The sequence below is a fragment of the Pelobates fuscus genome, chromosome 5 (assembly GCF_036172605.1).
Source record: "Pelobates fuscus isolate aPelFus1 chromosome 5, aPelFus1.pri, whole genome shotgun sequence".
Classification (NCBI taxonomy): Eukaryota; Metazoa; Chordata; class Amphibia; order Anura; family Pelobatidae; genus Pelobates; species Pelobates fuscus.
The window spans coordinates 230,058,386-230,071,091 of record NC_086321.1 but is presented as its reverse complement, the minus strand read 5'-3'; the positions used below and the strand labels follow the sequence as shown (position 1 = coordinate 230,071,091).

The following is a 12,706-nucleotide window of genomic DNA, read 5'->3' as shown; positions in this document are numbered from 1 at the left end:
ACAGACAGCAAGCTGAATTGGTTATGGTGTAATCCTTGCTGTTCATAGAACTGCATATTTTGGCAGTTGGGAAGAAAAAACTGCTGCACTCGATTTTATTTCTAAATTTCTAATTAGTCTTACATCAGTCCTTGCTTAGCCAGTGGGAAAACAAGAAAAGCAAATAAAAGGGAAAGAAAATCAGAAAAAAATATATGATTTCCTATATAGACATTAATGTTCAATTTTTGATTTGCAAAAAAAACCACAAAACAACAATATTTTAATGCTGGATCTAAATAGTCACAGTTTAGAATGGTGATCATCAAAAGACTATACACATACGTTTCAAATCAAGCTGTTTCCCTTACCTGCACAACATGCCAGTGTCTATGGCCTAGTAAAGTGCTCAGGCCCTGAGAAACTACACTCCCTCCAGGGAAAGGATTCCGGTCACACAGAGGCTTCTGTTCAGTGTGTGTTGGAACTCTTGCATTTTGAGTTTGACTTGCATCCCCGCAGTTTAAATACAAACGGTCTTCTCCTTGAAGAAGTACCTGCTCCTGGTTACTCTGCATGAAAGAAAAAAAAAAAATTCTGAATCTTACAGAATGCCAAATAATTTCCCCAGAACTGTAACAAAATGTGCATAGCATATGGAGATGGGCTTAGCAGCTGAAATATTGTGCTGAAGTTAGTCTTGTAACAAATTGTCAAGCACATTAACATTGCAATAATGTTTGATGGCTTTAATTAGTTTTGTTTTTAAAGCGGCACTGTCATGCCGAACTTGCCTTTCCTCAATTTCTTCCTCTTCTCCCACTCTCTCAGGATCTGTTCTTTTCTTCCTGTCTTTAGTTTTCTTTAAAATCATAAGACAAAGTAGGGACTCTTTGCCTTATGGAGGTTTCCGCCGCTTGACCAGCTTTGACCAGCGGAGGAGCAAAGTGTGCTTCATTTCCGCTGGTCAGAGCAATTTTCCCACAATCCTTAGCTTTCCTCCCTGTTCCCACAATGCTTCCTGTCAGTATTGCCGAACGTCCTGTCACTTAGACGAAGAGTTTCTCCATTCGTGTTAGGATGCAATTCGGGACTTTGTCCGGATCGCAATTTCATTTGAATGAATGAAACTCCGATCCTATTCGTGCTGTGGCTGCATCTTGCAGCCGCTTAGTAGATAGCTCCCTAATACCGTGGGAATTAGGGAGTTATCTACTAAAAGGCTTAAAGACCTAAATTGGTCTTTCAGCCAAATTTACTAACAGTAAAGATTACTTAGTATTAGTAAATTATGCCCCTACTCTCTATACCACGAGTAGGGGCATGTCTACTAAACAGTGAGCAGCAACATCTTGTGAGTGCAATCTGTGTCTGCGCTATTTACTTTTTACAAAACAGTGTTACACTATATATGTTCATTTTGTGTTTTCCTAATCTCATTTGTTGATCTACAGCCACACTCTCCAATATACTTGCTGCTTTTTGTACCATATAGAAAGGAATATAGTCTGGGATATTCCTGGAGAAGGCTATCACTATCTATTAAGATAAGTGTTTTTCCATCACATTTGTATAAAGCGTTGGATGTATCTTTTTGTTTAACCCCTTAAGGACCAAACTTCTGGGGAAAAAAGGGAATCATGACATGTCACACATGTCATGTGTCCTTAAGGGGTTAACGTACGTGAACACACCGTGAACGCTTCAGCAGCTCAAGGAGAATATCCCTGCACAAATTTGAGTGCTACAGCCTCAAACATTAACTAATGTTAATAACAGTGCAATGACTTTCCAATAGGGCAAATGGAACTCGTTTAAAAGATGTCATCTTCCGTACCTAGTCAAACACATATCCATACATTTATCGTATTTAATATGTTAATAAAAAAGTTACTGACTCATAAAACCCAAGTCTGAAATTTGGCCCACCATGCCGTTAATGTAGGTACAAAACAGCAATATACGCAACAAAGTTTAAAAGAAAACAAATTTAAAGGAAAAAATAAGTTATAATACATCAAAATGGGGGGGGGGGGGGGGGGGAGAGAGAACACCTCCAAACAATACACAATCAGGTTAAAAAAAATTTAAGGGTAAAGACTCTGAGGGAGCACAAGATGCAGTTGAGATTTAGTAACAAATACATAAATTACACTGCAAGACAAATCAATGGTGTTAGCTCAATAGCTCTAATTTCTTTTTAACAATATGTATATTACAAGGAACACTCCAAGCACCTGCATAACTTACGTAAACATTATAGGGTCAGACACACACACATGTATTCCTAACCCTATAGTGTTTAAACCACAATTTAACCCCCCCCTCCCGAACCCTTAGAAAAACTTACATTATTAGCAGAGATCGTAAATGCTCCATGTCCATGCAGCAATGCCTCTTTTCTCTGAAAAGGCAGTGTTCAAATGAAAATGCCTGCAGGGACCGACTATTCTAACTAGAACAACTACATTAAGCTGTAGTTGTTCTGGTGACTATAGTGTCCCTTTAAGTTTTAAAGAGGTAAACATTATTTAATGAGGTAAACATTATTGGGGGCGGAGCCTGACCAGCAAGCTAGTCAGACGTGCCTTGCATGAGCTCCCGGTCCAGCGCGACAAACTCGCCGATTTCTCGGGACCAAGTGCCAGGAAAAGGCACCCAGGGAGCACTACAAGATGAGAAAACTCACCCGCAGCTTTGGATACCAGAATTAACTATCCAAGCGCCCGGGAACCGAGGCAACGAGGTGCGGCCTACCAGAGAGTGTGGGGGAAAGACGGCCGCTTTCCTCCTGCAATCACACAACCTACCTGAGCAGAAGTCTCCTCTCAAGGGCACAAACTTGTCCCCAGCTACCACTACCAGCACACGTTGCCCACCTGGGCTGAGAGCAAAGATGGTTTGGACCAGAAGGTACCGGCCACACAAGCGGAGGGCTAGAAGACACCATAGGAGCCCCACACTGCCAACCACCAATGCCCACCGCACCATCCCTAAAGGGAAGACCCTGGATACCACAGGACCCCAGGTTTGTGGTACAAAAGTACCAGCTCTCTCACAACCCCGGGGCTGGAGGGGCGCCCCGCCACCACATCGCCACACCACTCCCCAACACGAACTGAGTCCTAAAAAGAGCGACCCCCGTAGAGGCATCGGATAATTGTTCGGACTGCCCGCAAGAGGGGCTAGCTTGATTACCCGCAGCCCATGACAGCCCTACCTACGCAGGACTCTTTTACCAAACCCTCTCGCAGACAGAGGCAGAGCGGACGGCATAACCTAGCAACCTCTCAGATTATCTACCTTGCCATGTATCATGCCATACGCTTGAACTATCCAATATACCACACATGCTTAGCTTAGACCTGTTTCGTTTACGCTTGTTTAGTCTAAACTTCACTAACTTGTGCAGTTCCATAGCAAGTCATAAAAGTGTTAACGTAGCAAGCAATGTGATCAAATAGCCAGCAGCACTTGTACATAGGCAGACAGCGTACCTACCTACACATCACCTAGCTAGGTATGTTGCATAGCCATACAGCTCACATACATCTCACTATCTATTATAAACACAAATGTGCATGCCACGTTTTCATGTTCTTTTGTCACTCCTCTGTCCACTCCTTCTTGACACATAGGCTAAACTAGCTTACTTACACTAAGAGAGCAATCAACTGATGAAAATCTTCTTTTCTTACAACAAAAATGTGCCTGACTAACAAATGTCAAAACCAATATTGTACAGTGAACTTCTCTATACCTTGATACCGCTGTTGTAGCGTACCAAGGCTGCTTGTTTATTCTGTGCACACAAAAAAAAAAAAAAAAACACCATTATTTTTATGTATTGTTTAGATAAGGCACTTATTAACAATATGCAAAAAAGCCAATTCTATATGAGACCAAGATGCTACAGTAACTTTCCTATTACACTTTTCAAAGTGCTGATTTTATCCCATAAATCTCTGCACAGCAAGAGCTTTATGGACAGAGCAGGCGTATCTGGAAGTTGTATTTCAGATATCCGCTTTATACTTAAAGGGACTCTCCAGTGCCAGGAAAACAATCAGTTTTCCTGGCACTGCAGGTCCCCTCTCCCTCCCTCCTCCCATCCCCGGTTGCTGAAGGGGTGAAAACCCTTTCTGTCACTTATCAGAGGGAGCGACATGTCCCACGTCGCTGCTTCTTCCTCCGCCGCCGCTCCTCCCTTTCATTAAGTCAGCCGGCGGGGAAGACTGATGCTTTTCAATGCTTTTCTATGGGGATTTTAGCGACGCTGGAGGTCCTCACACAGCATGAGGACGTCCAGCGATGCTATAGCACAGATAATCTGGGCTTTGATCCCGGAAGTGCCCTCTAGTGGCTGTCTAGTAGACAGCCACTAGGGGAAGACTTAACCCTGCAAGGTAATTATTGCAGTTTATGAAAACTGCAATAATTACAGTTGCAGGGTTAAGGGTAGTGGGAGTTGACACCCAGACCACTCCAATGGGCAGAAGTTGTCTGGAGGCCTGAAGTGTTCTTTAAGAAAGCGGTTAGCTGAACTACAAACGCTGAAACCTTTCCTGATTTTGTTGGTGTCATATTTGAAACTAAAAAAAAATTATAATCACAAATCAGTGTAATACAATTTTACTTGTCATGCAATACTCTGGGTTGTAAACGTACCAAAATCTGCTTTCAAAAAATAGATTCATTTTTTTGAAGGAAAAAAAAAAGACATACCATACAAGGGTTCACAGTGAGTGCGCTCTTGATGAACTGAAACTGTAGAATTCCAGCCTGCTGAGGTATGGGTTTGTCACTCCTGCCATGGTCAGAAATTTGTGAGGAATCTGCTGCGATTGCCCACAAGTGGTAACCTTCTGTGCCCCAGCTCTGTAAAGTGCAAACACAAGACAATAGGATTGTGTTATTGCTAGTTGGTAACCTGAGTAGATTACTTCAGACTTGTATAAATAAATGTGTGGATTTAACAACAGTACATTGTCATTTTAAAATAAAGTCTTGGTGCTCTATTAAGCAAACCAGCAATCATGGGTCAGTGTAAAGATTAAAATATACAATTGACTTGTCAACAGAAATTAAAAGATCAAGTATTAAGGCTGTCTCTGTTCATTTAGGTAAGCTTATCATTCATGTATGTAGGGCAACACTGTAGTGGGGAAAAAAGCTCCAATTTAGAACACGGATGAAACCAAATACATCTAATTACTGATTTATTAAAGGTGAGACCAGTGAAAATGGGGGACTGCAAAGTAAATATTTAGTTTTTTTAACCTAGCAAAAACAAAACACCCATAAATTAAACACACACACACACACAATGGGAAGGCTTACCATAGAGCTGATTTTAAGAGTTTCTTTCTTGGTACCATCTGCTGTGTAGCTAAAACGGCAATCAAAATTTAAAGGTTAGCTTTGAGATTTAGTTTAGGCCTGTGAAGATTTCAAGTAAGAATAATGGTCTGAACATGATTCAAACAGACAAGATACAACAAAAATGCAAAATTACAGATATACACAGACATTGTATTAACCTCTATGAATAAACATCAGAACACACAAAATGGGACACCGTAGGCACTGTAAACAAGAGTCTCCAACAGCCCATGCCCTACGTGCTCTTGGGTTAATGAGGAAGCATAAATATAGGCAGCAATGGGATTCTGTGAATGCCTGCTAACTGCTTTTAGCCTATCACAGCGCCCATTGCTGGTATGAATCAGTATGACTAGGGGAAAGGATGGACTCATGTGAACAACTACATTAAGCTGTAGCTGTTCTGGTGGCTATAGTGTCCCTTTAAGTTTTAAAGGGTAAACCAAACTGAAAATGATCCATTATTTTTATGTATTGTATAGATAAGACACCTATAAACCATTTGCAAAACAATCAATTCAAAATGAGATCAATATGCTGCAGTAGCTTTCCTATTACACTTTTCAAAGTGCTGACTTTAACCCACCCTCCAGTAGGGGATGGGCTGTGGGTGATCAGGACAGTGTTAAACGGTTTCTAATGGTTAAATACTGAATGTAGGGACAGCAGCAGAGAACTCAAGGCACTACAAGAGTCTAAAAGCTAGCTGAGCATTATGGGAAATGTAGTCCAGAAACAATTTATGGTGTCAAGGTTAGCCATCACTGCACTATAACTAAATTATTTAGAAGAAATGGTTATAGTGCCTAGAGTGTAGCTTTAATAGGGAGTCTAACCGGTTCTATATTTTAATATGTTCTGCTAAGTGAGGGTTCCTAAAAGGAATACCATTTTTTTCTGCATTTGAGCTGGATCTGGTAGCATTCCAATGCACTTGTGGAATTTTACAGTTTAAGTTTGTGCAGTGCCAGTCTCACAGCTATTCAAAAAAAAGGGACATTTTAAATGGTCATAAACTTTTTTTTTTTTATATTACAAAAATAAAATAATATATATATATATATTTCTTGAGTAATATCTGCTAATGGAAGATAGAGAAAATGTAGGCACTTTATATGCAAAACACCAACCTTTATGTTTAATAGTTCCAAAAAAAAAAAAACAGTGGAAGATTTATATTTTCTTGAAAAATAATTCTAAAGGTTTGGCTACTGGTCAAATGTATACTGAAATAAATAATAAAAGTAACTTTACAGAAAAAAAAAAATGTATACAACTATTTTGTGGAATAGGGGCTGTTTGTTTTCATTCCTGCAAGTAAGGTTTATCCTTCTGATTTCCTACACCAGACCTGGAGCAATGGAAAGGAATGCAATCCCGTGAAGTCTGGTCTGCGCAATATATCTATTCTGATATCTACCTATTATTATGATTTATATGGGTGCACTGTAAGTAGGCAGTCCAAGATGAATATCAATATGTGTGATCAGCAAAGTAGTGGTTAAGCTCCCTTCTGTATCTTTATAAAATATTATGCACCACATATAGATGAAATAAGAATTTCCTTTAAAGTTCACAAAGCATCAGTGGAATACTTCTATATTGGCAAGGATTTTGAACTTACGCAAAGTCTCCTCCTAAAGTACAAATAAGATGCGCACCAAAAACACTCCATAAGGAAAGGCCTCCACATTCCCATGTCACCATGACAACACTGTAATCAGGTGACCACCTTATCAGCTTAACAGCTCCAGTCTTATTCCAAACATCTAGTAAGAACAAAAAAAAAAAAAATCACAGTTTACTAAAGTAATTTAAGCCAAACATATGTAAAAAGCATGGGGTATGTGAAAACAGGTTCAAACTGGCTGTACAGATATTGTAATACACATGAGAGTGCAGATAATGTAAAAGATACACAACATTTCCACAGTCCTTAAAGGGACAGTTTAGACACCATAACAACTCAATCTGCAGTGCCGAGATCGAGATAGGCAATTTTGTGGTTAGAAAGTTCACATACGTTTAACCCCACTTAGGCAAGAGTAAGCCTGGGCGCCTCATGGCACCATAACAACTTAATTTAGATGAAGTTGTTTTGGTGCCTGAAGTGTCCCTTTAACATTACGAGTAAAGACAGTCGCATCTAAACACCAAAGACCCAGGTATCTTAATTTACCCTGTTTTTGACAATCTTTATATTTTATTTTTCAAATAAACAGTACAATACAATACACTGTGTCAGCAGTACTGATTTAAAAGGAGTCAATGCAAGTGTCTTATAATAACAACATAGGAGGGAAGAGCTAGTGCGAAAGAGTGGGCCGTATGGTACATGGGAACTTTCTCCGTGGTACGCTCGGTTGGTCACGACATCACTCACATACCCTTAGGGGTGGCAACTTATTAGCCACATCAGTGCCGTTTGTAATAGTATCTGGGGTTATCTTCTGCAAACAAGACCTCAGTCTGGAAAACAGCATGCCTGTTAAGGGCAGGCAATCCTAAGTGGGGGCAGTATGTTTATCATGGCCATTAGTGTGTGGGTCAACCTCACCTTATGATAAGGGAGTCTATAGTCAGATAGGGGAACAACAACACATTCCACTGTCTCTTTTATAAACACTTCATAAAATGATTTTAGCCTCAATTTAGCTTTGGTTCATCTACTTTTTCATTCATTGTGAACCATTATTTCAGAGAAACCCCATTCAAGGTTTTAAATTAAACAGCCTTATGTGGCACATACCTCTCCTTCTGAATCAAGGCAAAACTCCCCTACTTACACTGAGAAGGCATATGAGGCTCTGAAAGAAGGTTAGAAATACTAAAGAGAAATACATGGAGACATGGTTAGAGCTTGCCACCTCTAACTGAACCTGAATTAGTGTGGAATGATAATGAGAGAACCAACCAGAACAAATAATGTATTACTTGGTTAGAAGGTAATAAGCAAAAAAGAAGTTCTGCAATAGTTATTGTGAAATAAAATTGTATTTCTTCATTGGCAAATCAGCAACATTTCAACGAGGTGTCTTTATATAGCATATAAGGAGTGCTGGACATTTTTTTTTTTGCTTATTTTCCTACATTTATCCAGGAGACCTTGCAACCTTAAGTAAAAACAAAAGTGAGTGCTCGATCTTAACACTACTGTCTTTGGTTACAAGAGAGTGAATTAGGGGAACCATACCAAGGCAGTGGACTGCAATGTAACCAAAAAATAAAACAACATTACCTGGATATTGTTTTGGAGTAAGTTCCAATTTATGAGAAAGCTGCATAGCTCCTGTGGTATTATCTATCGTGTACACCAAGACAGAGCCGCTGTAAAAAAAAACAACAAAAAAAAAACCAAACAGATAAATAACACTTACTTCCATATACATGTTCATTATAAATGCACAATCACAAGTACTAGGGCTACTAATTCTTAAAAAGAATAGGTGAAAGTGTGTGTGTGTTTGTGTGTGTGATACAAACACACACCAATCCACAAGATCATGCACTCTATTAGATGAATTAATGGGGTTTCAACCATGGTGCAGTATCCCAGCCAAAATATATTACCTAAGAGGAACGAACACACTCAGCCGGAATTATGCTTCAAATGTAAGTAACAAACTTATTTACATAAGTGTCAAAGTTTCAGTTCTCGCAGGGGCTTTCAAAAAGATATTGAAAGTCCCTGTGAAGACTGAAATGTTAAGCACACTATATTGTAAATACAAGTTACTTACCTGTGAAGCATTAATCTGGCTAATTGTGTTCCTCTTGGAGATTATATATATATATATATATATATATATATAAACACAAATAAGACTTGCTTGACTGGTGTGTGTATTTGTGTTTAGCATTGTATTAACTATCCACTTACTTCAGGTGGAAGGGGTTTTCATCCACACTTTTTTCCCCACCACAACACTTCTGCTATGTACTTTACAAGTAATGCAAAGCCTCCATAACAAGCCAGTAACCAACCTCATGCTGATTAGTTACATTAAAAGAAAAACAGCAGGGGGGGGGGGGCGTGGCCAACAACCGCATGGAGTAGTCGCAAGACGAGCGAGCTCCGTGAACCGCCGAGCCTACAGCAACAAATAAAGAGCCTACAGAGCACAAAATATACCTCCACCGGGAGCACTAATCATCCTAACCCTCATGGCACCCTCCAAGCAGCTCAAACTGGCGGAATCGATCCGTCCCAACAAAAAAGATCGCCCGCGGCAAAAACAAGATGGCGACGATACAACCTCGAGCAACCTCACAGACGAGGAGTGCAAATCCCCCAGGGAGAAGCTCTTGTTACTAATCAAAGCCTACATACCATGCTGCAAGTTTTAAAAGAATCTCTGAGATCAGACTTCAAACAAATCACCAAAGAAATCCGAAAAGACATCCAGGAACTGGGTGAGCGCACAAGCCGTTTAGAATCCAAAACGGAAGAAATCTGCTCAGCCAATAACTATGTGGTAGACCAACTGCAGAGATTAGAAGACGAACAGGCCACCCTAAAATTATCTATGGAAGATAGATCTCGCAGGAACAATCTGCGATTCCGAGGCATACTAGACTCAGTATCTGCAGAGGCCCTCCCACAATACCTACAGGCCGTATGCGCCATTCTGGTTCCACACCTCGAGGCTACCTCTTGGACATTGGACAGGGTACATAGGCTACCCAGACCAGCAAGACTCACAGCCGACACACCACGAGATGTGATAGTGCGTTTCCACTATTATAAAGCTAAGGAAGCAATATTAACCGCGACAAGAAAACTGGACCAACTACCAGATCCGTACCAGAATATCAGCGTGTATGCCGACTTGTCTGCAGCAACCATGGCAAGAAGAAGGGAGTTTATTAACATAACCAAGACTCTGCGCAACCACCAAATATCCTACAGATGGGGATACCCGACCAAACTACTGGTATGGCACAAAGGAAAAACAGAAGTAATCTTAGAACCTGAAGTTGGAATGGCGAAAATCAAAGAATGGGGCCTTCATCACAACCTGGGCCAAAACTCCCAGCAGAAGCCACACCCAAAGAAAATGAGAGCAGAATGGACTATGGTGGGATCACCTTCGAGACCTCCAATAAATCATGAGGACTAATAATCTGAAACTACCATGCAGTACCAGAGTGGCTTCGATCACTTAAGTATCAATAGGGCTGTAAACGCAATGTCTTACCATACATACTATGCTAGCCAAACCTGTAATATTAATGTACAACATAACAACGATGCACTAAACCTCACCCCGCAGCTCCCATGATAGAGGTACCAACTGAACGCTTACCATAGTGTGCAGGGTTGGTCGAGCTTTGTATACAGCGCAATGGTGGTTTGTTAAGCCTCATGTGGCAATAACCAAGTCAGCGCTGCCGTTAGATATTGAATTTACTTAGTTATTGAGTTTACATAAATAAGACCTTACTCTGCATCGGCAATACTAGCAAAGCCTACAAGTAGTGACTTTAAACCACCAATGTAAAATGTTATGTACTCAATTGTTAATATGGGCACGTTATTATACTGTATGATGTTAACCAACCTAGACGTAATATTACACTGTGTAGGGGAACATCACCTTTCACACAGCCGTTTTTCCTTAAAACCCTACCACTAGCACTATCATGGACGTGGAATAACGACCACCAAATACTTTGATTGTATGCCACTGTTGACAGACATCTAGGCAACTTGGAAGGCCTAATGGTACTGAGAACTCCTTTACAATAGGAAGGCTCGAAAGGCTAATTTACCAATAGAGGCTAAATGTCGGCGGAGACTCCCACCCCCCCCCCACTGCCCAAGCCTAGAGAGATGGCAGTCTCCTACAAGAGGCAGATTCTGTCCCTGCGCATTAGGCAGGTAGACTTTAGTTCTTTCCCCTTAAGTTTAACCCCGTTATTGCAGTTTCTACGGATATGTTTTATGTTGTTCTTTGAAGGTATACACAACACCAGTCCCCGAACACATGAGTTTTACTCGACACGTGGTTACCCCGAAATACCACTCACGCAACACTCGAGAGAGCACAAAAACCGCCAACAAGAGAAACAAACGCCAAGCAGGCATTGTATAACAAACCCAGACAAGCACACACCAACCCGAGAACCCTATGCTGGGTTGGAATGCGACACCCCTAACATAACATGCGAGAACAATGGGCACATGTTACATGAGCATCATCCCTCACACACAACTATATGGCGGTAGCCACATTCAAAATTCACTCCCTCAATGTAAAAGGCCTCAATAGCCCGCACAAAAGGCGTCTGGCTGTCCAAGCTATGCACAAATCAAAAGCCGCTATCATATGTCTCCAGGAGACACACTTCTGTATCCGCAACCCTCCCCAAATACGCTCTACTCATTATCCCCAGGTATTCCATGCATACTCACCTCACAAATCCAAGGGGGTTGCCATCCTCTTCCACAAAGACTGGGTATTTCAGGAAACAAAGAGACATACAGACACGACGGGTAGACTGCTAATTCTGCTAGGTAACCTAAATGACATGCTAGTCACAATCGTCTCCCTCTACGCCCCAAATGAGGCCCAGATCGCATTTATACGCGAATCCATGAAACTAATAGACAAAATCCGAACAGGCCACACAATCTTATGTGGAGACTTCAATAGTACCCTGGACCCGACACTAGACATACAAAGGGAACAAAACAATCCCCCAACCTCACACGCAGTCTCCAATTGTAGCGAATTAAGCAAAACACTCTTCGCCAACAACCTATATGACCCCGAGAGAGAGACTACACTTATTTCTCGCAGGTACATAGAACGTACTCCAGAATTGACTTCTGTCTGGTAGATAAAGCCACATTGATGAACATAGAGGAAGTGCAAATAGGCCAGAGGACCTGGTCAGACCACGCTCCACTGACAATCACATTTCGCTCCCTACACCAAGCTAGAGGTAGAGGGAAGTGGAGACTAAATGAAAGTCTCCTAGACAACCCACAAGTGCTAGATAATGTAACCAAGGAGGCGTCCGACTATTTCACGCACAACACGACAGCCCAATCCAAACCATTTGGGTCGCACACAAGGCGGTCATGAGAGGGATATTCATTAGGGAAGGCTCAAAACGAAAAAAAAAAAAACACAATTGACACCCATAGATCCCTGCAACGAGAACTAAAAAACGTAGAAACACAAAACAAATCCAACCCACGCAAATCCTTAACTGCATGCATCAATGAGGTGCAGAAAGAATTACACGCACTCGACCTTATAACTACCGAAAGGTGGGTGCGATCACTCAAACTCAAATATTACACACAGGGGAATTAAGCAGGTAAAATGTTAGCCAA

The 12,706-nt window shown here is 41.1% G+C and overlaps 1 protein-coding gene across 2 annotated transcripts in view; it reads right to left on the bottom strand.

Moving 5' to 3' along the window:
- RIC1 (RIC1 homolog, RAB6A GEF complex partner 1) overlaps positions 1–12,706 on the bottom strand; it is a 129,026-nt gene that overhangs the window by 32,175 nt on the left and 84,145 nt on the right. For both annotated transcript variants that reach the window (XM_063455100.1, XM_063455101.1), the window contains exons 8-12: positions 8,600–8,688; positions 6,986–7,130; positions 5,320–5,368; positions 4,705–4,857; positions 351–551 (exon numbers count right to left, since the gene is read on the bottom strand). In XM_063455100.1, coding sequence (XP_063311170.1) covers positions 351–551; positions 4,705–4,857; positions 5,320–5,368; positions 6,986–7,130; positions 8,600–8,688 — 637 coding nt within the window. The remainder of the gene's footprint in view (positions 1–350; positions 552–4,704; positions 4,858–5,319; positions 5,369–6,985; positions 7,131–8,599; positions 8,689–12,706) is intronic.